The sequence below is a fragment of the Bos indicus genome, chromosome 29 (assembly GCF_029378745.1).
Source record: "Bos indicus isolate NIAB-ARS_2022 breed Sahiwal x Tharparkar chromosome 29, NIAB-ARS_B.indTharparkar_mat_pri_1.0, whole genome shotgun sequence".
Taxonomy (NCBI): domain Eukaryota; kingdom Metazoa; phylum Chordata; class Mammalia; order Artiodactyla; family Bovidae; genus Bos; species Bos indicus.
The window spans coordinates 26,515,096-26,541,499 of record NC_091788.1 but is presented as its reverse complement, the minus strand read 5'-3'; the positions used below and the strand labels follow the sequence as shown (position 1 = coordinate 26,541,499).

The following is a 26,404-nucleotide window of genomic DNA, read 5'->3' as shown; positions in this document are numbered from 1 at the left end:
AGAAAGAACTGACTATTGTACAACATGAGTGAATCTCAAAAGTGTCATTGCTAAGTGAGAGAAGCCAGTGGAGAAGCCAGTGGAAGAAGGTTATGATTCCATTTACATGAAGTTCAGTGGTTGTCAGGGACCAAGGGATTTAGGGAGAAGGGATTGACTTCAGAGGGGTATGGGGAGTTTTTTGAGATGATCACAGTTTTCTCTGTCCTAATTGTGGTGGTAGTTACAAGATTGATACATTTTAAAAATTGTATCAATCATACACTGAAAATGAATGTGTTTTATCCTATGTAATTTATACCTCAATAAAGCTTCTTCTTAGAAATGGAAAAAGGAATGTGTTTAGATTTTTTTCTCAATTGACCCAGGATGTATTGTTATAGGAGAAAAGCCAGTTATGAGTTAGCAAAAAGTTCGTTCAGGTTTTCCAGTAACAATTTAGAGAAAAAATCTGAACAAACTTTTTGGACAGCCCAATATGTAGTAGCATATGTGGTATGATCACCTTTAATGAAACAACACTAAAAACCCCTCTATGTGTATCGCTGTGTATCCCTGGGTACCTCTATATGTATAGCCCTCTGTGTGTCTAAAGATGTTCACAAGCTCCTGGATAAGTCTTTGGCAGAAGAATACACACTAGACTGTAACACTTGTTACATCATGGAGCTAAGACGAGGAAGAATATTACAGTTTTTCTTTATACATCTTTGGATGATTTCATGTTTTACAATGAATACCCGTTTAGAAAATAATGGAAAAGATACCAGACTAATAGGGGGCTGTGTATGTAGGAAGAACTCTGGTGGGGGGAGGAACCCACCATGTCAGTGCAGGGGCGGTCGTTAAACTTGACAAAAAAGATCTTTGGTAACCTCTGAGAGAGCATTTGGATAGTGGGGTTGGGGCAGAAGTCAAGGTGTGTAGTGTGGAAGCAAAGCATGGACTGGAAAGAAAGGCTTTATGAACCACTTGTTCAGGAAGTTTGTCATAAAAGGCAATTTAACAAACAGGACAGTTAAGAAGGGAGCCACAGGATTAACTGGAGTTTTTTGTGAGAATAGGTAAAAAATGCTTGTGGCTTCTTGAAGGCCAGGAAAACAGAACTAGTGGACAGGAACTGACCAAAAGTGTTAAAGAATGCTATAAAATGATGATGAGGAGAGATGGGAGGGGAAGGGTTGCAGGGACAGAAATAAAGAGTTCTCATTTTCCTAGAATTCAGTTGTGTTTCATTCAGAGTTGTCATAGACCTAGGAATGCACCTTTCCCAACTGCTGTCTTAGTCTAAAGAGCTCAACTTCCTAACAGGCAACTGGGCCCTGATCTGGAGCATCACCTGTGTAACCTAATGCAGATCACTTGGGACCATACCTAAAGCTGAGCTCTGAAGAATTGATGCTTTTGAACTGTGATGTTGGAGAAGACTCTTGAGAGTCCCTTGGACTGCAAGGAGATCAAACCAGTCCATCCTAAAGGAGATCAGTCCTGAATATTTATTGGAAATACTGATGCTGAAGCTGAAGCTCCAATACTTTGGCCACCTGATGCGAAGAGCCAACTCACTGGAAAAGACCCTGATGCTGGGAAAGATTGAAGGCAGGAGAAGGAGATGACAGAGGATGAGATGGTTGGATGGCATCACCAACTTGATGGACATGAGTTTGAGCAGGCTTCAGGAGTTGGTGATGGACAGGGAAGCCTGGAGTGCTGCAGCCCATGGGGTCACAAAGAGTCGGACACGACTGAGTGAACTGACTAGGCTTTGTAAGCCTCAGTTTTCTCATTGGTAAAATGTGGTAAGTAATAGTACCTACCTCATATTGTTGCCCTGAGATAACGCATTCAGAGAGCTTACATTGCCGCTCACTGCTCATCGGGGGCAGTCTCTCTGACCTTCTGTGGTCCAGTCCATGTCATCATGATGTCACAATGCCCTCCTAGACTCCAACTTCTCCACTAGAGAGTTGTGGATGCTTTGGAGCTAAGGACTGGAACTGACATGAGAGACCTCTACCAACTGAGGGTTTCATGAGCACACTCCTTTGTCAAAATCTTGGTGAATAGTCTTTCACTGTGCAGTTGTGTCTTAGAAATTGTTTTACTTGTTATCATGATCGTGCTTGGCTGGATGCTTTTTGTTGGATTTGCATGTTACTTGGGCACATTTCCAGAGTTCGTGGTAAGTAATGACCTTGCCTGTTAATTCTTGGTAGTCAGTCTTGGCTCTGGCTCACCCTCCCAGCTGGGATTTCTGACCAAACAGGAAAGATGGTTGCGGTCTCACCACTAACAAGAGGTCAGGATGTGGTGGGAACAAAGTTAGTTTCCCAGGCTACTTCCCATCCCTTTGGGACATCTTTAAGCCTTTACCCCTCCCCTTGGTTACTTAATACCGCTTATTTCAAAGCCTGATGGAATCTGTAAGGGCTCTGCTAGAGACATTGCCTGACTTCTGGATTTCAGGCCAAGTGGATCAGTGGTTGCTGGGAGGAAAGGGAATGTGGGTATTGGTGGACGTTTCAGCAGCCCTTCCAGTCACATTCAGGGGCAGTTACCTACTGGGACAATGAATAGGGCCAGCTCTGCCTTTAAGTTTCTTTTTGCCTTAGCCTCCAACTCTGAAGTGGAAAGAGAGGTGGGTTGTTCAGGAGAGCAAGACACACCTGAGGAGCCAGCCTTTGGATGAAGATCTGCAACTCTGAGTGACTGTGACGGTCTGTTGAGCCGGATTCCTCCCTTTCAAGAGAACGTGATAGCACCCAGAAATGTCAATGGAAAGTTTACTTTCCTCTGGAAAATAAAATGAACTGTGAAACGGGAAAGAATTTGAGGAACACTGCTGAGGACAGCAAGCCCTGTTTCAAAGATTTGTTAATAACGACACCTCCTGGGTATTCTTTTCAATGACTGTTCCACCTATTATTTTTTCCATGCAGACTCTATAATAAATTAGACCAGCATTTTTAATGCCCCTTTTGGCAGATTCTGAAACTTGAGTTAATGTAAATTTGAGTTCAGGTCCTAACTTTGCAACTTCCTGGCCATATGACCTTAGGAAAGTTTAATCTCTCTGAACCTCAGTTTCTTCATCCATGTGGTGGAGATATTCCAGTATCTTCCTGTTTTTGTGAGAATTACAGTTGGAAATTCATGTGAAGCATTTAATGCAAAACTTGACAAGTTTGTAAATGCTAACTTTAAGTAGTAAATGCTAACTTAACAACTAGGCCAAATAATGGACTAGCCAACAGACTTACTGGTGACTATGACCTTACCTACTTACCTGCTGCTGCTGCTGCTGCTGCTAAGTCGCTTCAGTCGTGTCTGACTCTGCAATCCCATAGATCCCCTACTTAACCTAGGGCCACAAAAACCAACCCATTTGTGAAGCTGAAACATAGCTCTCTGGACTTAAGACCTCTCTCATTCACTCCACTTGACCAGCCTATCTATAGGAAACATTAGTAACAGTGCCCTTTTAGCAAACCATCTCCTGGGTTTCTTGAATCCCATCCCATTTCATTCAGACTGGTTTTTTCAAAGATGTTCCCATTGTTAAAGAAACTTAACTCTTAAGAGTCTTAATATTATAATATGCAATTACAGGAGCAGGTTTTCTGGGAAGCTTCTCCAGAAGGCATGGGTATCAAGCAAGTCCCAGCCCTAGGTATCCTAGGAGCAGGGCATGATGGGGTTCTTTTTTTTTCGCCATATGCTCCAGATTTTCTATGAAAGTATCAGCCCAACAGACCTGTGTGGGGTGGGGTTGCAGGTGGAGTCACTGGGCGCCTATTTAGCTTGAGCCGCTGCCACAGTGTGATCCTGACCAAACCACTGAAATTGTGTGTGCCTCAGTTTCTCCAGCAATGAAATGAGCAGAACAGCCCATCTTCCTCCTCTTCCCTTCTCAGGAAAGTCAAGAGGAGGCTTTCCCTGCATCATGAGGGTTTAACTGTACCATTTCTCAAAATGCAAGACTTTTCTTCTTTGAGTAGCCTAACAACAGTTATTCAAGTTATTTAAGTAATTGCTTATAGTGTACATAGCCAGTCACTCCTCCCCATTAATCCATAGTGAGTTGTTTTGTTCACAGCAATGTCTTGTGCATCTGATTGCATAAAACAGGTAGTCAAACTTTTGGCAGGTGATGAGTTAATAAAGATAAGATGCCAGCTAGATCCTAACCACACAGTCATCAAAGAACAGGGCCCTCCTACTCAGAGTTCTTTAGCCCCAAAACACCGGACACCCTGGCCAACTGTCCCGTACCTTCTCACTCTGACTGGTCCTCAAGGTCACAAGAGTTGATGTCACAATTGGTGTCTGAGCTCTGCCCCCGATAGCCATGGCGAGCCACTTCAGGTCAAACTAGACCACGAAGCTCCCCAGCCAGGAGCTACCATGCTGGGCCATCCACCATCTGGTCTTGAATGAAGACAGCCCAGTTTCCAGGGCTCGGAACAGAACACCACACCTTCCAGAACCACCTGTTTCACTCTGCACACACCACCAGCTAAGAAGCCCTGCAATGATTGTTGTCTTATGGATGCTTCTTATTGCAGGAACAATGTGGAAGGGATACAAATATCCCCCAGGAGGGGTAAGTGTGTTCTCTATTCCTACTTTGAAAATGTATTCCCTGGGATACATGAACCAAGCACCAAAATCCAACTTTAGAATCTCTCTATTTTAAAAAGTTACTCTAGCACACCTACTTCTATTGTTATTCAGTATCTATCTGTTTCGAGTTGAGAGAGTTCCCTGTGCCTTTCATGTGATCTTTTATACATCCTTTCCTGAGTCTTTACTCTTAAATTCTTTAATGTCTTTCCAAAAACAAAAACAAAAAGCTGGAGATACAGAGGTAAAGATATTTCAGGTCTAGAGTCAAAGCTGCCTGACAGACATGACCTATTCTCGTACTTACAGGACACTTCATATGCTCTGCCTTCAATTTCCCTTCTTAAATTAGCCCACATCAGCAACCCAGGCTTAACTGTCCCTCATCACATAAACACTGGGTTGTAAAACTGTCCTGTTGGCAAATGTCTTTCCTCTCTTATGTTAGACCCTGGATGTTTGTCTTTACTACTTGTGTGCTCCCACACTGCTAAGTACCAGTGGCAGCTGGGCTTAGAGGCATTAGGTGAGGCAGAACGGGACACGGCTACCCCTGCCTGCCCTTGGGAAGGAGGGCAGTTCCCGCAGCCCCACACCCTAGCCAACACTAGTCAAGACCCACCTGATCTCATTTTCTCCTAGACCCCAGTGGAAATAAGCAAAGATGATCCTGGTGAAGTGATGCAGCTCTGAAGCTTTCCCACCCAGCTGTACAGTTCCTGATGGTGTCACATATAAAGTAATTGCACATTATTTTGTCACATTTTATGTAACAAGTTACCACACTTTTAAAGATGAATGAAGACATGGTATTCTGTTAGCCCAAAACAGGGAGATGGAGAGCGGGGAGGTAGTTGGGGGAATGGGAGGGATTGGGTCCCCTATTTAATAATCCATAAGACTGGCATTAAGACTAAGATCCTTAGTTCAATTTGCCCCCTATTCAGTACCCTTGAGGAAATTCCATAGGGCTCTTTAGACCTGTTTCCCACATAATACCTTTCTCCTGGGTCCAAGGACCAGGATCCAGGCAGGGGTGGAAAAAAGTTAAGAGACTGAAGCAACTTTAAGCCTGTCCTCTGGGTGGGGCTATTTCTCTGTGGCCTTTTCACAGCTGTCATTAAGAACCCAAAGCTTACACCATATGGGGAAAGGGGATTTTAACACTGGGTGCTAGATACTATTTGGCATTTTAATCCTTGTAGTAACCCTCTTAGCCACTTTTTACAAAGTGGCAAAAATGAAGTTGGGAGTGAGTACATTACCAACCCACACAGTTCTGTGTAGCAGAGATTAAGATCCAGGCCCTCTCCTTGGCATGCTCTTATATGCCAAGGAAAAGAGCTGAGCAAGAGAGACTGCGTTTTCCAAGATCTTGACCACCTTGGTTCAAATGTCTTCCTCACCTAATAGCCCAGCGGTTGCCTTTTCTTTTAGCAGTGACCACTGCTGAGCCTGGCAGCACCAGTAGAAACAAAAGCTAACTGCCCAGCCCTCAACAGGATGCAGTTTTGAGTTCATGAGACCCAGAAAAGGTTCCCATTCTTGTGTATAAGACTCATGCTATTAATCTGGGTATCTGAGCCCTAGGATATGCCTAATAAGCCCTCTAAAACTGGTTTGAGCTTTCTGACCCTAAAAAAGAAAATCTAAAAGGAGCAAATATTTTTAAATTACATGGAACTGCTCCCATTCTATGGTTGCTTGGGGATGACTTAATGGTTTCATTGTTCAGAAGTGCACCCTTTCCAACAAAGCACATCTTTTGGTTATATAGACAGCATTTTGTTAACGACTGTAGTATCAGAGAAGGCAATGGCACCCCACTCCAGTACTCTTGCCTGGAGAATCCCACGGACAGAGGAACCCAGTAAGCTGCAGTCCATGGGGTCTCGAACAGTTAGGCACGACTGAGCGACTTCACTTTCACTTTCATGCATTGGAGAAGGAAATGGCAACCCACTCCAGTATTCTTGCCTGGAGAATCCCAGGAACAGAGGAGCCTGGTGAGCTGCCATCTATGGGGTCACAAAGAGTCAGACACGACTGAAGCGACTTAGCAGTAGCATAGTATATGTTTGCTAAAGTATTTTTAAGTGCCTCTATGCACTGAATGGCTTACCCTTTTTAATAGAACAAGTGAATTCAAAATTTCTATGCAGAAATAGGATACTAGTATCTTTTATACTTGTATGACCTAGAGTCAACACATTACACTGAGTGCATACATTCTCTGGCTTCACGGCTGCACCCACTTGCCTCATATATTCCTAAGGACTCATCTTCCCAGCTATCTCAGGCTCTTTTTATTATAGGGGATTGGAACTGCTCAGTTTCTTGAAAAGAGGTGCTATATACCCAGTTCTTCTTCCCTTGTTCCCTGACTATATCTCCAAACTGTTCTCCTAACTTGTAGGTCTAATACCAGAATAGTTCTCTAAGCTGGTGGGGCGAGAGGGAAGAGGTGTCAGTGGCAGGGGCTGAGCAGACAAGAATGTGTAAGGGAGAAAGAACAGAGGTGTGAGTGTGTGTGTAAGGAGGTAAACCCATCTCTAAGTCTGATGAGTCTGCTGGGGTTTCTAGCTGGAATAATATTCAGGGTGATGAAATAAGGAATATGAGTTTTGTTAAATAAATGCAAACCAGTGAAAATATCAATAAAATATTTTTAATGCCTACAATTTCTTTTATACATAATTGCAAAACTTTTATCTGTATATGCAAAAGTAGATTCTCTTGCAGGTCAACAGCACCAGAAAACAAGCTATGTTATGTAAATGTTTCTTTAAACTTGATTTGTCCATTATGTAAAAGACATGGATTTAATAACTTCAAAGAAGTCTATATCCCACTCTTAATCATACACTAACACCTGAATATTTCATCACATCCACTCACAAAATAAATAGTCTAATATATTCAGCACATTGAAAATAAAATAACCAGTCTCTATATATTTATTCTCTTTCCAAACATGTTTTGGTCTCCTGTTATATCTCAGAAGTGTACTAATAGCTGCTTTTAAATTATAAAATACAAAACAGTAATTTATTTCTTGGAGAAGATCTTAGGGATTACATTAAAAAATGAAATTTCGAGTTCCCATAGACTTTCTTGATAACAGTCTTTGAACCTTCTCACGGCACACATGTAAGGCTGCCTGTGACATGTGGTACCCTGGCCTCCAAATGGACATAATTGCATTTGTAGTTTAGAGAAAATACAAAGACAAGTTCTGAAAGTAGCTTTTAAAGAAAAAGTGCCCCCTGCTTTAACAGCAACGTCTAAAGCAAGTGGGACTGTGCAATCAGAGCTCTACTGAGTTTTATGAAAACTACTTTCCCTTCACATCGTGTTTGAGAATGCTGCATCCATGATCATGTAATATTATTACAATAGTGAAATAACATTACTACATTCATGACTTAACATTACCCAATAAAAGGCACATCTTCAAATATTAATAAAATCTGAAAATCAAAAGAGGATAGACACATTAAAAATCAAGCACTTAATTTGTAAACCTTGATAAAATAACAGCCTATTCCAGTTTCTTTAAAGATTTGTGAGCTGTTTAAGAGTGGTCAGGAGTTACAGAACAAAGTGGAAGACAGGATTTGGAAACAAGGCCAAGATTAAAAGATTCAGAACCTTTTTTTTTTCTTTTCATGAGCTACATACAGAAGTGCTTTTATAATGTTGATGCTGAGGAAAACTGAAATCAACATCTGTATCATAGCAGAATGCAACCCGAGTGATTACACATAAGGACCTTTTCTACCAAGTTCTGTAAATTTTAGCTAGCATAATGGTGCCTTTCTGTACAAGTTACTGTACAATATCATTGAGTAAAGTGCTAGTAAGCTTTAAGCCACCAGAAATCTTTCAGCTATGACAAGCACTTGATTGTAATTACATATTTCAGAGTCTGAATATTAAAATGTATATTATATTCAAGCAAACTTGTGAAGCAGAAAAAAAAAATCACATAAGGGACAGCAAAGGAAATAATGTTCCAAACCTGTTTTATTACATGGAATATCACACTACTCTTGAATCATTAAAGGTATTGGAGATAGGTGAGAGGCAGTCTACAGGCTTTTCTGCCACCAGTGTTTCAACAGTTATATGTGATCATTAATAGTGGTTATCTATAACACCCCATCGTAGAGAAAAAGCAAGCTCTATAGATAAAAAAAAAACTTTCAGATCTTTTGAAGAGTAAATCTTCTTGTAGGATAACCTCTCCTACTTCCTGATCCCCACTGACGGATGGCTTAGGACAGCCACAAGGTTTATTATAGAATTTTCTACAAGCTTATGTCCCATTGTCCCCAGTCCTCCACTCAGAGTCAGGGACACATGCTCTCTGGCATCATCACACCTCATTTTCTATTGCTGACCTTCCTTGAGACTTGGCTTCTCTCCAGCCAGAACCTAGGTCAGCCTGATTGGAATTGCTTGGACTTGAGGCTTAAGAGATATAACAAGTCTACAGATACGACTTGAAGAAAGGTAAGAATGAAGATGTTCCACAGCCTAGTAAGCACAGGAACAGGGAACATCCTCTTCTACCTGGGATAAAATCTCTTCACAGTGCATAGTTTGAAATAAAAGTGCAACATGGGCAAAAAGAGAAAGTGGTGGCCTTGATACACATGAATTTAGTTTTTGGTTTTTTACCATTAATCGCTAAAGAATTTAAGATAAAAATAGAGTCATTAACACAAAAAGGTAAAGGGCACCTTGAATTCCAAAATATCCTTACAATGGGGAGTGGAATGAGGCGGAGGGGAGCCTCACATGTCACTTCCTTAAGTTTGAAACTATTACTCTTCCAAATCTAATGTTTGAATAAAATAAGTATTTTTTCTTCAATATAAAAATGAAATTTTTAGATAAAAATCAAACAGCACAGTGACCTTGTCTATTTTACACCAACAAAACAGTAAATCTGAAAGTAAAATCTGGAAGAGAATACTCTTAAACAAAAATGGCATAACTTGTATTTTAACTTGGAAAATTCTGTTAATTGCCTAATCACCTAAATTAGTGAATAAGAATGCTCAGCATCCAATTCATGAATAATGCAGAATACAATTTATTCTACTTTTTACTTTCAAAGTCACAGAAATGACATCCATATAATTATAACACCTACTCTACATTTTCAAGTTCTCAATCCAAACATAGAGATTAGGACTGGTCACTTTATTGCTGGCAGCATTCCTGGAAGGGCCAGGTTCCTCATCAAAAGACAAATCTGATTGGGAGCCAGGCAGCGCCATACTCACACATCAGCAGAATTATGGAAGTAAAGGAACAATCCTTTCTTTTCCTTTTGAGAGTAGCAAAGGAATAATACAAGATTGGCTGAATTGTGAGCGGCCCCACATGAGAGTGCATAGCTCATGAGGATCAAGGCTGGCTCCTGTGAATAGTTAACTTCGTAAGAGCACTCACTGGGTATTATGTCATCTGCATTATGATTTCACCCTGCAAAGTATGTGAAAATACTTTATGCTCTAACGACAGCCTGCAGATAGATGACAGTATGCATTCCTTCTCCTTGAGTACCCAACTAGAATTCTAAAATGGTAAGGGGCTTCTTCAGTCTGAAGGCAGGACTTCCTTGCAGCAGTCTTCAGAAGTTCACAAAAATACAAGCAGCAGCTAACGCTTCTTCAGCTTTTTGGCCTTTCGACGTCTCATTTCTTCTTCTTCACGTCTCATTTCCTCTAAATCTTCTTGCATACCTAATCTTAAGCTGTCAGGAAAAAATGCAGGTATTTGTCAATATACATGAAATTACCATGTTCTTTAAAAGGCAAGACTGAAATTTCAACTGGGAGCTTACATGGAATGTACTGATGCACTAAAAAGGCCTCAAGACTTTACCAGTGAAAACAAGACTAAGCAGGAATATTTTTTTACCAGGAACCACTGCCTCAAGTTATAGTGGAAGAAAGATCTTACATACAACTCAACAGAAAACACCTGAATATTCCCATTACACTAATAAATATAAATTATCTCATCAGCTTTAAAAAATAAAGAACAAGAAACATTTATGCAATAAATAAGATTCTATTCTTGTCTCTTCCCAACACTCTAGTTTGCTATTTTATCTAGTTAGAGGACAGAGGACAAGAGGGAGAGAGAGGTTTAATATTTGGGTTGAGAATGAGGTGAATTATTTCATCAAGTTAACACTATAAATGAAGTAATCACTTGTTACCCCTACATAAGAAATGATTATTTGTTTGATAGTCAAACAGGAATCCAACATCAGGAATATAATATCCCTCATCGGGTCCTTGAGGTCAGTGGCAGTAAAGGTCAGCAAGACTGCGATGTATCTCATGTGGACAGGGAGTTAAGGATGGGAAAAGAAAAAGAACAACATGCAACAGCGGGATGTGGGGAGCTCTAGCATTTACTGTGTGCCTACGGGTGAGGCGGTGCACCGCGCAACATGCACACATGATCTGAATCCTCACAAAACCTCAGTGAGGAAAAACAGTACATTCCCAGCTTACAAATGGGAAAGCAGATTTAAAAGGCTACTTTGTCTGAAGCCCACAGCAAGCAAGCAGGATTGGAATTTAAACTGAGTGGCCGAAAGCCCCAGCTCCCAAGGATGCATCTGAAGCAGGGAACAGGAATTTTTTAGGAATTTCCACACGTGTAGCTTGTGCTTACTTACCTCTTTGCTTCTTCTTTCTGCTGCTCCTTCCAACTACTCTCCATGTAACGTAAGGCATAATCGCTTTCATCTTTGTATCTGGTAAGAAAAAAATCAAAGTTGTTAGGAAAAAATAAAAAACCCAACTTTCCAAAAGAACTACATCTTGTTTTTAAAACCAACATCTTTATAACTAAATCAAACATATATTTAGGATTATTCCTCCTTGTTTGCAGGGAGTAGGATGGGCAGAGGTTGGGTAAAGGGGAGTTTCTGAAGTAAAGATAAATTATACGAGCCCTTCTAATTTCTCATATCTGTGACATCAAAGGAGAAAACAAGTGCTGACTAATTTACACGTACAGCTGGCCCTCGAACACCACAGGTGTGAACTACATGGGTCCTCTTACTCAAAGATTTCTTTTTCATGCTGCAGTAGGGCACAAGAATTGGTTGCATCTGTACACATGGAACCGCAGAGAGGGAGGAATTTGTACACAGAGGAATCATACATACAGAGGGCTGACTCTTAAGTTACACGTGGATTTTCCCCAACCCTCACACTGTTGTGGGTCAACTGTATGTTACCTCATTTAATCTTCCCAAGTGTCATTTGAAAAATAACTGACTCAAGTTTATCCAGCTAGTAAGCTGTGGAACTTTAATCTAAACCCCAATTTTTCCTCTCCATCAGTGCTTCTCAATCTTTAAGGTTGCTGTGAACCACTGGGGAACCTTATAAAGCTAGTCTGGATTTAGATCTAAGCTGGGGCCTGCAAGCCTGCATTTCTAACAGGTTCCCAAGTGATGTCAATGCTGTTGGTTCCATGGTGCTGTTCAGGAACCACACTTCTGCGTAGCTTTTACACCAAAGAAAAGCAGGTGTCAGATCAGACTTTCAACATAGCTCTGTGGATGGTTTTTTTATTTCAAAGCCACGCCATATCTACTATACCAAGCTGCTTCACTCTTATCAAATATACATCTTATAAGGACAACAGTTAAATAGGGATACTTATTGGCCCTTATACAAGTAACTACATAATTCTGCATTCATTCTTAAATACTAAGTGCCAAAAAAGTAAATCTAAACAATCATTGAAGGATTCCTAATTAAGAATTGTATTCAATGCCTCTACTATTAATGTTTATTTTTTCCCCATAGAATGGATTATTCAAAATAAAAGTGTATATATATATATACACACATATATAAATATATATATATATATATATATAAATAAATCTTCTTTATCCTTACTTTTTTCGGTCATAGCCAAAGATTTCTCTAATGTGCTTGGATATTTCTTCCTGAGGTTCTCCTTCATCTTCAATAAAGTCTTCCATTTCAGAGTCATATTCTTCTTCATCATCTTCCTCCTCTTCATATTCTCGCTGCCTTTTGTAACCACTAGGAAAGGGAAGCCTTTGAGGACCTAAGAATAGAAAGGCCATTATTTATAAGAGCAGTAAAATGTAATAGTCCCAACAAAGTCCTATGCAAGCTGAGATACTAAGACCTCATTAACATGGCAGCCTCAAAAACCAGAGCCAGCAGGCTGGCCCCTAGTGTGAACTCACTACTACAATCCTCTCTGTTGCTTCATGGTACTTAACAAGGAATAGAATTTCTCTGTCCCAAGGCTTACCAGAACTGTTACATTTTTCTAGCTTAGTAGTTTCTATTCTTTTGGATTTAAAAGACTAGTAAAATTTCTTAAAGAGAAAATAAAAAAGTTACAAATCACTGAAGGAACACAAATTTTAATCTTGCCAAAAAGAGACACCAAAGATAACAGTCTACTATTTATTATAATTCCACTACAGTTTTTAAAAGTCCAGTGGAGTATGAAAGAGTCTCAGAAATGGATCATTGTTCGAACTGAGCAACTCTGACTAAAAGGAAAAACTTACCACACCAACCTTATTTTTGTCATTTTGCCAAAAGACTGATTTAAAATTTTGCAAAAGACAGGCACTGATCAACAGACTAGTATCTGGGAACAACTGCTTTCTAGTCCTTGATTATAGACACTCCCTTTGTTGTTCTACAGTTGTTTTTAATATGCATGGCTTGTCTCCTTAGCTCAGAATTCCTTAACTTCAGCACTTTGACATTTTAGGTCAGCTGTTGGCTGTGAGGAGCTGTCCCGTACAGTGAAGGGTAATGGCGTCCGTGGCCTCCATCTACTAGGTGGCAGTAGCAGCCCACCCCACTTGTGTCAATCAAAAACGTCTCCACATGTTGCCAAATGTTCACCAGGGATGAAACTGTCCTTGGTTGAGAACCAATGTTTTGACGAAAGTAGCAAGTTTAACACATGGAATATCATCTTTTGTTTCTTTTTATATTCTCCATGGTGTCTAACAAGTGCTTCAACAAATCCTTACTACCGTGTAGATACGATGATCTAGCAGTTAATAGGTGCCAACAATGATCCCATACCTTGGGACAATAGATTCCTAAAGGACTGGTAGCTTAGGGCCACTCTGAGGAACAGAAACACAAGGACAGTCTGAAATCATTCCTGGCATATCATGGGTGCTCAACAATATTTGATGGGATCAGTTATGCACCAAAAGGCTTCAAGCTTACAAATACACTCCAGTCCCTGAAGACAGGCACTTAGTCTTCATGAAGAGGTAAAGATGAATTCATTCATTGAACCACAAAAGGCATATACAATACATACTTATCCTATCAAACCACAAAAGGCATATACAATATACACTTATCCTATCATACAAATTCCATAGCTAAGCTTATTGCACTTGGAAACATTACAGAGGTGAACAAACAGGGCCCCAGATAAGTCTCTTTCTAAAGACTTTTCCAAGCCATAGTTACTAAAAGAACTCTCTGGCACAGGACAGACAAAACATCAGGATTCTATCAACACAAGAATACATTTAAAAGCACACAGAATTCACAGCATCTTTGGTTCTGTAAAACAAAGCATTCTTTCCAATTTCCTAGTGACAAATAAATACTTTAAGGATAAGGGGAAATCTTACCAGATCTGTAGCCAGATAAGGATGGCTTCATTCCATTCATCTGTCCATTGCTGGGTCGGCTGATTATATTCTTGGAAGAAATTGTTTCTGAGACAACAGTGCATTTGGGCTTCAGAGGGGGACCTGAGGTATTAACTGTTCGCCCGGGTCCCAAGCTGCTCACTGGTCTACCAGGGCCTGAACTGCTGACAGGTCGTCCAGCTGGAGCTGGGCCACTGACTGACCGGCCAGGGCCACTGATTGACCGCCCAGGGGGGCCTGAGCCACTCATTGGTCGTCGATGGTCATGAAGACTGCTTACAGGCCGCCCAGGGCCCCCAGAGCTGCCCACGGGTCGCCCAGAACCACTGGAGCCACTGACAGGTCGCCCAGGGCCACCTGAGCTGCTGGCAGGTCGACCAAGGCCACTTGTACCACTGACTGTCCGTCCTGGGGGACTGAAGTCACTGGTTAGCTTCCTGTTCCCACTGACTGATCGCTCGGGTCCTGAGTTGGAGCTGCCATTCTGGCGCTTGGGCATGGGGCCAGAACTAACCGTGGGCCGGGCAGTCCCTGTACTAGGCCGCCCAGGGGCTGAGCTGGAGCTGCTGCCTGGCGGCCTGACACCTGGACTCTTGGCCTTATTGTGTGGAGTGGCCATGGGTCCAGGCCTGGAATGGCTAGGATGGGGAGGAGATTTTTTGGCTTTGTGCTCGGTAGCAGATTTCTGAGGCCCTTTAGCAGAAGTCTTTGGGACACTTGGTGAATAGGTGCTGGGGTGGGGCTTTCCAGCCCCATTGAAAACAGGTCTATCACGGCCCTCATGAAGCGAGGATTGGGAGCAACTGCCAGGGGCTACTTTGGTCCTCTCCCCTGGCACGGATTTGGACGAAGACAAATGCAGGCGTTTCTCATCAGCTGGGCTGGGTCTGGGTTTCTTCTCAGGATGAGGAAGGACAGTACCCTTGCAAGGAGGATGCGTGTCTCCAGAGCCTCTGCTAAGCTTTGTGCCCACACCCTCTTTCTGAGAGGGTACTCTTCTGGTTGGCGGTAGTCTTGCATCTGTCTCAGGTGTCCTTTTCCTCCGCTTTCGTTCAAGGAATTCTCGCTCCCTAAGTTCTTCTGCAGTCATGGGCCGCTCTTCTGTCTTCTTCACTACCTTTATCTCCACTGGCTCATACTGCTTTTTCTCAGCCAGCCTGAGCAGATCATTGAAGTTCATGACTGGTGGGGCACTTTTAAGGGGGACCTTTGGTTTGCTTTCAACTTTGGGAGGTTCTTGTTCTTCCTCGTACTCCTGCTCTGACTCTGCTTGATTGTATTCTAAGAATTCATCCTCTTCTTCCATCTCGTACTCTTGGTCTGTTCCCTGGCTAGTGTGACTTTGCATTGCCTGCCTCTTCCTTGACTTTTCCTCAACAGGAATCCCATTGTAACCGTGGAAATTATCCTTTGTCCTCTTGGCCATAGCTCTTGCTTTCTTGTCATGTTTTAGCTCAATTCGCTTTTTCACTAGTTCTTCCTTTCTCCTCTTCTCTTCTAAGGCTGAAAAAGACAAAACAACACATTATTTCAAGGTCTTGATAAAACTGTACATTTATCTGAAATCAGTAGGTGGCCGAAACCAAGCAACATTCAAGCTACGGTTTGAAGAAATTTGAAAACTTCTAAGAATCAAATGAGGAAGTCATTCAAACAATTATCAATGAGTCATCTTTACACAATGAGTGGATCACATGTGGGTTTTTCTATATGACTAAGCAAGGGAGAGTCTTGGCTTTTAGCTTAAATACAGAAAATAGTTCATACTAAATAAATATACCAAGTTAAGAGAATATTAGTACCCACTTAATAGTCATTAATTATGAATCAATGGATACTCAAACTTAATCAGTTTCCTTGTCATTTGCATAAAGTACAACTACTGCTTGAGTTTACTGGTTTTCAAAAACTATCCCTATTTTTAACCTTTTAGATAGTACTCTGTATATTTTAAAAAATTAAAATACAAAGTAGGTAGAAACAGATTCAAAACTAAGGTTAAGAGGGAGTTTCCTGTGGTCTGGTGGTTAGGACTCAGCACTTTTCACTGCTGTGGTCCCAGATTTAATTCCTGGTTGGGAAACTAAGATTACACAGGCTGTACAGTACAGGCAAAAAAAGGAAAGGAAAAAGCCTACAAAAATAAACAAACAAACAACAACAGTGGAAAAGAGTATTTTTTAAATGTCTATATGTGTATAACTGAGCCACTTTGCTGCATAGCAGAGAGTGTTACAACATTGTAAATCAACTACACATCAATTAAAAGTACAAAGAAAAAAAAAGAACCAAGGGAAAAGAATGGAATTCTTACTGGAGTTGCTAATATGATCAACTAGAAGATATGGTCACTATTCCCAAAAAGCTTTTAATTTTGAAGAGGAAATAAAAGAAAACATCTATACAAATGACCAACATAAGAACATATATAATGCTACAAATACAGCTGACTCAGACACATACACAACAAATCCAATAGCCGCTTAGGATATTACAAGCATCCCTTGGTTAGTTACAAGCCAGCTGTGAAGACAGAAGACTTTAGAACTGAGAATAAGGCTATAGATCCATACCTTTTCGTCTGAGCTCCTCTTCTTTCCTTCTGAGAAAAGCCTGGACAGCTGCTGACTGGACACCCTTAACTTTTGGGTCTTTTTTGGGAGGTCCCACTGCCAAACTGTATCTTTTCTAAAAATAAAACGAGTAAGAGTTACATAAAATTAACTTTGAAACAATAGAAAGGTCTAAATGTTGACTAAAAAAACCTATTCTGAATAATTAAGAGACCACATAACCCTCATGAAAGCTCAGCTATAAAATTTCAGGCTAAAAATGATTACATATGCCTGTTTCCAGGTGTAGAGTTTCTTTAAACATCTTCAACAATACATAAATGAACAACTCACAGAAACACCATTTTCAAGCTATTTTCCCAAAAAGGTACCTGGACTGGGGGAATTGAAAAAAATCACCACTAAAAAAGACTGTTCTAGAATTCTGATTTAAAAGAGTATCCTTCTTCAGAAGTTTCCAAGTCCATAGTAGAAAAAACTATCACAACTGTTATCCTCCTGCATACCCACTCCAGGTGGTTTTCAGCTGCTACACTGGTTATCTTGCCTACAACATTAAATACCGAGATCCTACTGTGATCTCAGGCAAAGGAGGTGGCAAACCATAGCTAAAAGGCATTTCAAAGAAATCGAAGCAGCAAGAAGGGTCCCAGTCTCTGTAACCTTTAAGTGTAGCTCTATATTCATTAAATATTAATTCTCCACACAAATCATTTCAGACAAGTTTCCAGATCACCCAAGGTACTAACATCATCCTGAAACAGATGGTATTTCTCTGGTCTTTGATTTTTATGCAATTGCACTGGGAAATGACTAAAACTAGAATAATCATTAGAGAAGTATAATTAAACAGAGCTAATAACTCAGACCAGGATGATTACTCTCTAGGACCATCTCACATTAAACTTACGGGCTAGGAAATAAGAATTTTTTAATGCCCTTCTTTCATCTTGGGCAGATGACGTTCTTATCCACTCAACCTTGTTGCTGTGCTAGTTTAAAAAGAAACGTTAACCTATGAGAACAAATTGAGCTACTAAGGAACCAAAAAAGTGACTCCCAAAATGTGTATGAAATTCTGGAGGAAAGCCAAAGGACTCCTGCTTACTATACAGCTGCCAAACAGAAGGCATCTTGAAACAGGCTGGAAGTTCCAGCTAAGTTAGTCTACCCATGAAGCAGCTGGCCAAGAAAGCAGGCCCTAATCTGACCTGAAAATCCTGAGTGATGGCAATGCTTGAGACCTGACACGTCCCTCACACAGAGAAATCCCAAGAGAGCATCCAGATTCCTTTCTCAGTCACCTTGGCTGCCACAGTGAAATTCTTTAGCAAGTCCCTCTCTTTGTAAATTTAGTTGCAGGCCCTTTCCATAGTGGATTGGCCCAATGTTTAAGGGAGAAAAGGAGAGGGAAAGGAAGATAGGAGAAAGAGAATACTGCTTACCTAATTATATAGACATAAAATCTGCCGTGGTTACAAGAACCTCAAACATAGGTCTTATTCATAGGGAACACACATTTTCTTAACAGAAGGGCTACTGTGAAGATGATTCAAGTTGCATAAGACACATAAACTCATAAGCAGAGGCGCACACTCACATCAGGTAGATATATGAGAAGAAGGGTGCATTTGTGCTGCCAAAGCTCCAAGTATTTCTCTCCCTGCCAACTATATAGCCCAGATTCACCTGCCAAATCGAAGCTTAATACAGGGCTCCCCCTGCCCCAAAATACCAATCTTAATGTTAATTATTTAAAATAGGATTAGTTTGTTACCTAGGTATTTCAAGTGAGCAAGTGAGTACTTTCTAATTTGATTTCAAGGTCTGTATCTTTCTTCCTAACCTGGCACTTAAATAGGTAGGTAGTGGGTTAAGTATTCTTGACTAAATACAGACACCAAAAGAGAAAAATAGTGTCAATGGGATATAGTATAATACCGTGTTTAGTAAGCTTCAGTCACTCCCATATCACTGTCATGATTTTTGCCCTTTTAGTATGCCAACTGTATTATTATTTACTAATTTTAAGAAAATATGTAGACTGAACACCAAGACTTATTATTGCACCTTTACCTCAAGCAATAATACTCATGAAACGACAGGCTTGAAAGGCTAGTTATATCTTCCCAAATTCTATCAAAATATCATTTTAAAAATATGCATCTATGAGAATAAAAAGTATGTATGAGTCCCCTAAAACCATGGTGACGCAAGAGCCATGTGTACTGCACTCTGGGAAACACCAGCGGAGGAGCATGAACACAGGAAAGGTGGAGCACAAGAGAGCAGCGAGGGGGGGTCAGGAACTCGGAGTCACTCAGCGGAGAACAAAGCTACACTGAGCTTCTTTCCAAGTATACACCTATTTTCATCAATTCACATGCCAATTTCAAATTCAGCTTTGTTTAAAAAAAGACCTCCAATCCTTAAGGATACTTACTAAGCTGGCCTCACATTTAACTCAACAATTTTGCTGTCCTTGTCCTGTCCCTATGATGGAGAAGGAATTCAATAAATCTATAAAGTGTCTTATTTCGTGGGTCTGCTGGGAAACAATTTACGTAGGACAAGGTCCTGCTTGATGAGGCTTGATCTTATTTACTGACTTGAGCTGAGTCATAATTAATAGCTTCTTACATCCTCTGTAGCTTGATGCACTCAAAGGCAGATACCAGGAGAATATTAAAATATTCTCTTAGGCAAAATTTAGATCAAAATGTAGAAATTTGGGGCAGGAAAAAAAAGGGGGGCTAGGCCTCCAGAGACAGTGATCTTTTTAAAACATTTTTAATGGGATACAATTCACAAACCATAAAATCCACCCATTTAGTGTGTACTAGTATATTCCCAGAGTTGTACAACCATCACCACTATCTATTTCCAGAGCATTTTCACCTTCCCAAAAAGAAATCCCTTACCCTTCAGCAGCCATTCCCCACTCCCCTCACTATGGCCTTGGCAGCCACTAATGTTCTTTCTGCTTCTGTGGATTTGCCAATTCTAGACACTTCATATAAATGAAATCATGCACCCAGTATATACACATAGTGATTGATAATGCATCATAAAATAAACTCTAGAAGCCACAGATACTATATAGATAAGTGATAATTCAAAGTATCTAAGATTTTCCAATTCAAAAAACTTTTTCTCCATCTGCTCCAGAATTTCTATGAGAAACTCTATCCCATCAGACTTTACTGGACACTGAGAAGTGTCATCACAAAATATAAGTTCCTGCCCAAGGCTTTAGTAGGCTGGAGTAGAGAGGCGGATTCAGGTTTTATAGATGGCAAACCTTATTCACATCCCATTCCTGACAGACTACAGTATTAACTCCAGCCTGAGTTTCCAGCCTGTCCTACAAATTTCAGACTTGCCAGTCCCCACAATTATGTGAGCCAATTTCCTAAAACAGATCCTACTGGTTCTGTCTTTCTGGAGACCCCTAACTGCTGCGGGGGTCCTTTGTATTAATATCTTACCACTTTCACTTAATGTTTTAAAAGTTCATGCTGTAACATATGTCAGTACTTCATTGCTTTTCTGGATGAATATTTCATTATATGGATTATACCACATTTATCTAATCATCAGTTAATGGATATGTAGATTGTTTCTGCTTTTTGGCTATTATGAATAAGGCTCTGTGAACATATGTATACAAAGTTTTCTGTGAACGAATGCTTTCCTTTCTCTTGGGTCTATCACTATAGACCTTCTTAACACTGAGCTGGCTAGACTTTTGAAAAAGGGGTTGCAGTCAGACCCTGGTATTAGAAGATTTCCTATAATAGAACATTTTATTAGACAGTTTCCTTCCCCATCATGGGGCGCCCAGCAGAGAACCACGTATTTAAAAGAAAGCTTCAGGCTGGGATTACACTGTATGCCATTTAATAAGGCAGGAGAACTATTTGGCACTTTCTCCCACATCAGATGGTCACATTTAGCTCTAGCGGCAACACATCAAGATGTACCCATCAATTCTGAATCTGATTCAAGGCACCAGGCTGTTTCATTGTCTGAGCTTCATGAAAAGCAGCTGGACAAGAGTTTCTTTTATCCTAAGAGTATCCATTTTATTACACTGCAGGCCAACTCAGTCATTCCGCTGGGCCCCAGTGAATGATCCACAACAGTGAAGCTTATGCCATCTAAATGCAGTATCAGAGATTCTGCCAAGATTTGTGATTCTGAAGCCAAGAGACCTAGAAAACATTAAGTCACTTTAAACATACGTGTTCCTTGCACTGAAACCATACTGTCACAGTCAGATTAAGAAAATCAGGAGTTTTCAGTGTGGAAATACATGTTCACCAAATATGTTATTAATATATAGGAATCAACAGCAATTCCTTCTTGAAAGTTCTTCTTTACTCGAGAGATAATATATTGTTGTAACTGTAAAAAACAAATATTCTGATGCTTTTATATAGAGATTTATCATTGGTTAGAAATCAGAGTTAGAAATATTCAAAGGATATATCCTTAACTTTAATGACTATACAACTTCTACAATCCTCTCAATACATCGTAGTCAAGGAATGAATGCAGCCTGGAAAACCACTGATATGCATTAGGCTTGCTTAGCTGGGTGGCTAAGAGAGTGAAAATAAAACCACCAAAAAGCATGCTATTCAAGACTGCTAAGAGGTCAAATATAAATTTTACTATTACTGTTTATAAAACTATACCTGATTACAAAGTATAGTTTCAGATGGATACCTCAGAGTCTCTAGTTCAACCTCATGTTAGAAATGGCCCAAAAAGGATAACTGTATATTTACTGGCTATCACTCATACCATTTGTAGCAAAGACTGAATTAGAATCTAGATCTCCTGACTCTGGGGCAAAAGTTTTCCTATTACAATGTGCCTCACTTCTAACTTAATCCCAACACTTTCATCTCTAGCTCTAACTTCATTCTTACATGCCCCTCCTTAACTTCCACCTGCTTCCTAGCCAATGCCATTACTCCAAACAAGTCCATCACAGAACCTTCCCCCAGTCTCAGACTCTATTTCCGTTAACCATGCTGGCACTCTCCCAAACAGCCTGTAAATCTCTATTCACCAGTTTTCAAATGCTGTTAGTTTAGCCTTTAAATTTCTCTCCCATCAGACTTTACTGTACAGTGAGAAGTGTCATCAAAAAAACAACGGGGTTGCTGCCTAAGGCTCTATTGGGTTGGAGTTGGGGGTAGGGAACTAGATGGATTCAGGCTTTATAGATGACAACCTTCCTCATCACCCCATTTCCAATAGACTCTCCTCTTTCAACACAGGGTCATGATTAAGAAAGAACTCTGCAGCCACTTTGCCTGGACTAGATTCTCTGCTCGGCCATTACTAGCCCTGCCACTTTTTAGCTGTGTGACTTTGGAAATGTTTCTTCGTCTCCCTGAACCTCAGTTTCCTTATCTGTAAAACAACCTTCCTTATATGGTTACTATGATGATTAAACTAATTAATATATAGAAAGTGCTTAGAACAGTGCCTGGCACAAAGTAAGCATTATAAATGCTAATTGCTGTTGTTATTATCCTTACTATTCATAAAGAGATTGCCTAGGTAGTGATGAGAAAGAGAACACAATCTCCGTGGGGCAATATTACAGATGGACAAAAAGCACATGAAAAGATACTCAACAGCACTAATTATTAGAGAAATGCAAATCAAAACTACAATCACATATCACCTCATACAGTCAGAATGGCCATAATCAAAAAATCTATAAACAATAAATACTGGAGGGGGTATGGAGAAAGGGGAACCCTGTTACACTGCTGATTAGAAAGTAAATTGGTACAATCATTATGGAGAACAGTATGGAGGTTCCTTAAAAAAACTAAATATAGAACTACCTACCATATGATCCAGCAATCCCACTCCTGGGCATATATCCAGAGAAAACCATTATTCAAAAGATAACATGCAAAAAAAAGATACATGCACCCAATGTTCACTGCAGCACTATTTACAACAGCCAAGATATATGGAAGCAACCTAAGTATCCACCGACAGAGAAGTGGATAGAGGAGGATTGGATACAACGGAGTATTACTTAGCCATAAAAAGAATGAAATAATGCCATTTGCAGTAACATGGATGGACCTAGAGATTATCATACTGAGTGAAGTCAAGACAGAGAAAGACAAATACATGATAAATGTGGAACCTAAAAAAATGGTACAAATGAACTTATTTACAAAACAGAAATAGTCACAAATGTAAAAAACAAACTGATGGTTACCAGAGGGAATGGGGAAGAGGGATAAACTGGATGATTGGGGCTGAAATATATACACTACTATACATAAAATCGATAATAAAGACCTAGTGTATTGCACAGGCTTTCCTGGTGGCTCAGACAGTATAGAATCCACCTGCAATGCAGGAGACCCAGGTTCAATCTATAGGTCAGGAAGATCCCCTGGAAAAGGGAATAGCAACCCACTCCAGTATCTTTGGAGAACCTCATGAAAAGAGGAGCCTGGAAGGCTCGTGGGGTCGAAAAAAGTCCAGCACGGCTGAGTGACTGAGCATGCATATATAGCAGAGGCAACTCTACTCAGTACTCTGTAATGACCTATATGGGAAAAGAATCTAAAAAAGAGTGGCTATATGTATATGGAAAACTGACTCATTTTACTGTTCACCTCAAGGGTCCACAGACCCCCAAATCCTTATATCTCTAATACCATATGAAGGCTTCCTCTTTACTTTCTGATTTGAGGGTCACACCACAGTTACAGTATCTTTCCTGGGACAGTTTTCAGTCTGACTGTGAGAAAAACCATGTATCTTGCTTTGTGCACCACAAGACATCAATTATAGTTACTTGAAACCTGCTTTTGCTAGAGGAACTCAGTGAGAAAAATATTAAGGGTAAAGTTACCCAAAATATCTTTTCTCCTTTATATATAAACAAAGCTAATAACAGTGACTGGTTACATCACCTTGATCAGCTGTGGGGTTTTTTTGTATTCAGTTTTCCACTGGGAAAAGACAGCACGCCTGGTATTTCTAGGCATGATGCAATCCTCCTTTGGTTTTAACCAAAATCTTTTACAGATAACTATTTCTCTTAAAAAGAAACAATATGAACGAAAGCTGTCCCAAATAGGAACTGTTCATTGCTTTTCAAGTCAGATATAGTAGACATTTCTTTAAATAAAGAGTTCAAAGTGGCTGTACAGGTGTTTCAGATTTTAGCCTCCCTTGGATTTTAGTCTAATCAACGCCAGTATATTTCCTTTCTGTAACAAAGGTGTGAAAAAGGAACTTGATGACTGAAATTCAAAGTCAACTATGATACGATCCAAATGGAAGGTGGGGACAAAGATGGCTAAAAGAGAAATACAAACCAAGCCCTAGAGAAGGATGGATAACTCAGTATTTGTGAAGCAGGGTATGTGTGCGTGTGTGTGGTGTGTGTGTATTGTAATGCTGTTTGACTTGGATGTTGGTTTATAAGGATACTTGCTTTGTAGTACTCTCACACTGTGCAGTATGTTAGATTTCAGAACTCATAGCGTGAGCTAAAAGGCTTCACTTGGAGCTGATAAACAATATAACTTAAAACAATCAGATGACTTAAGATCATGGATGAAATTTAACACAATCTTGCTCTATTCCTCAATAATTTCTTTTGTGTTTTACTTTTATCTGAAGTAAAAAGATAAGGATTATAGTGCTGATAACTAAATGAAACCTCCAGGCTCACTAGCTTTTGGGGCGAGTGGGAGGGAAAAACATACTTTCATGAAGTATATGCCTATATTCATCTATTAAATTTTAAATGACCTCACCAATTCACCCATTTTCCTTTCTGCTTCCAATCTTTGTTATTCCAATCATAGATCAGTAATGTATATATTCTGAAATACAGACATAATTTGAAATCTCCCTCTCTAGAAATATGTACTTCTCTGTCAGCGATCTTTGGTTTTTAGAAGAAACAACTAACTTGGTTCTGATTCTTCCACAGTCCTGGGCTTCAGGGCAAGTATTATCTTTCTTTGACCTCCACTGAAATTGAGGAGGATGTAGAAAGAAATATGGACCCAATTATGCAAAGATAAATGCTACTAGATCCAATATTGACTTGCCTAGGAAATTTACAGAGGCTGAAAATAATTCTGTCTTTCAAGGTTTCATAACTTCAAGATCATTCAGAGTATTTGAGATGGGATGCGAATACATACAATAAACTGATCAATATCGGTTTTATTTACCAGTTATTTTTACATCAATATCTTCAAAAGAGTAAAAGAATGAGCACAGGAGAGGAAAATAAATATTGCAAGTATACAAAAATCTAAGAAATGCAGAACACATGATGAGAGCTTAGTAAGATCTAGTTGAACTGACTTAAAAAGAGCGCCGTTTGAGCTCCACACCTCGTCGCTCAAACCGCAGGTATCACAATGCAATTTATCGGTTTACAGCTGGGGCTGTGGTACCATCTGAGGATCCTGAAATGATTAGTTTATGCAAAACAGCTACACCCTCGCAAACCAGGCCCTCACCACCACTACCGCATTTAGATACTGAAGTCTTACACCGCTCAGCGAATTAGCGAACCTCACAGGGTAAATGGGACCTAGATTTCAAACAACAACTAATCTGGAAGACCACAGGTAAACGGAAACTGAAACTATTTCTCTCATTCTGTTGGCCAAAATTTCGTGGAATCCACTCACACTCCCTTCCTAGGGAGGTGATAATTCAATCACCTGGTTGGCTGAGTGGGTGGGGAACACAAGTTTAAAAACTTGTTCGGGAAACTACACAACGTTTGACTCAAAGATCAGCGGAAAATCAGCTCAAAAACTATCAGGCCAAGTCCCTAATACTCCTGAACTCCCCAACCTCTGGGTTGAAGTTTATGCCGAAGCTAGAAACTACGAGCATTAGATTCCACTACGTGCCAGGCACGGCTCTACTCTCCAGCTTTCACGCAACTCTAAAATACCCTAAACGCAAAGTTCAAGTTGTAGGGGTAACTAAGCCGAAACAAACCAAATCCGCTCGTCAGCACGCACTCGCTTGCTTATCTCAAGCCCCCAGTAACTTCACCCCCCTGTACCCAGAAGTACATGTCCAAAAGTAAAAAAAGAAAAAATACGGCGTCCAGATCTTTCTTATCCTGGAGCCGGTGTGCTGATTCCTGGAAGTTCCAAGGACCACACACTCGGAACTTGAAGACCAGGATCTCCTATAGTCGCGCCCCGGCTGATACTTACCGGCACGTTGTTGACACCCTGCGCTTTGGAAGCTATCAGGAGAATTTCCCTAAAGTCCATTCTGGTCGAGGAGGAGGACTGGGCCAGCCTCTCGGAGAGGAGGGAAAGCGCGCCTTACCGAGGCGACCAGCAACAGCCTAATGATCTGTCTGGCCAGCCTCTCTCCCACCCCTCCTCTGCACGACCACTTCCGGCGCTTTCCAATGCCGTCTGCCCGCCCACTTTCCTCCAGA

At 40.5% G+C, this 26,404-nt stretch overlaps 3 protein-coding genes across 5 annotated transcripts in view; 1 reads left to right on the top strand and 2 right to left on the bottom strand.

The window, feature by feature from the left end:
• Positions 1-1,896, bottom strand: part of UEVLD (UEV and lactate/malate dehyrogenase domains) — a 67,104-nt gene extending 65,208 nt beyond the window's left edge. The window contains exon 1 of the mRNA XM_070783072.1: positions 1,818-1,896. Within this exon, the coding sequence (XP_070639173.1) occupies positions 1,818-1,877 (60 nt within the window). The 5' untranslated portion in view covers positions 1,878-1,896. The remainder of the gene's footprint in view (positions 1-1,817) is intronic.
• Positions 1-7,304, top strand: part of MISFA (mitochondrial sheath formation associated) — a 15,104-nt gene extending 7,800 nt beyond the window's left edge. For 2 of the 3 annotated variants that reach the window (XR_011564979.1, XR_011564978.1), the window contains exons 2-4: positions 1,312-1,799; positions 2,613-4,603; positions 5,266-7,304. Coding sequence is in view for 1 of the 3 variants with exons in the window: in XM_070783080.1 (XP_070639181.1) it covers positions 2,114-2,182; positions 2,613-2,705 (162 nt within the window). In the remaining 2 variants the exon portion in view is untranslated. Of the gene's footprint in view, positions 1-1,311; positions 1,800-2,065; positions 2,183-2,612; positions 4,604-5,265 lie in introns of those variants that run through there. The other variant, XM_070783080.1, reaches the window with a different exon arrangement.
• Positions 7,276-26,404, bottom strand: SPTY2D1 (SPT2 chromatin protein domain containing 1). The gene is made up of 6 exons (XM_019954907.2): positions 26,172-26,404; positions 16,918-17,032; positions 14,324-15,847; positions 12,570-12,744; positions 11,330-11,407; positions 7,276-10,390 (listed from the first exon to the last, which is right to left on the bottom strand). The coding sequence occupies exons 1-6, from the start codon at positions 26,229-26,231 to the stop codon at positions 10,297-10,299; spliced, it is 2,046 nt and encodes a 681-aa protein (XP_019810466.2). The 5' UTR covers positions 26,232-26,404; the 3' UTR covers positions 7,276-10,296.

What these genes read in the sequence shown, in the direction of transcription:
- SPTY2D1 (XM_019954907.2), bottom strand. Translation starts at nt 26,231, where the DNA reads ATGGACTTTAGGGAAATTCTCCTGATAGCTTCCAAAGCGCAGGGTGTC. An exon ending in CTTATCTGGCTACAGATCTG is followed by an intron (nt 12,745 to 14,323) that starts GTAAGATTTCCC and finishes TTCTATTCTTAG; the next exon opens with GTCCTCAAAGGCTTCCCTTT. An exon ending in TTTGGCTATGACCGAAAAAA is followed by an intron (nt 11,408 to 12,569) that starts GTAAGGATAAAG and finishes TTTTCTTACCAG; the next exon opens with ATACAAAGATGAAAGCGATT.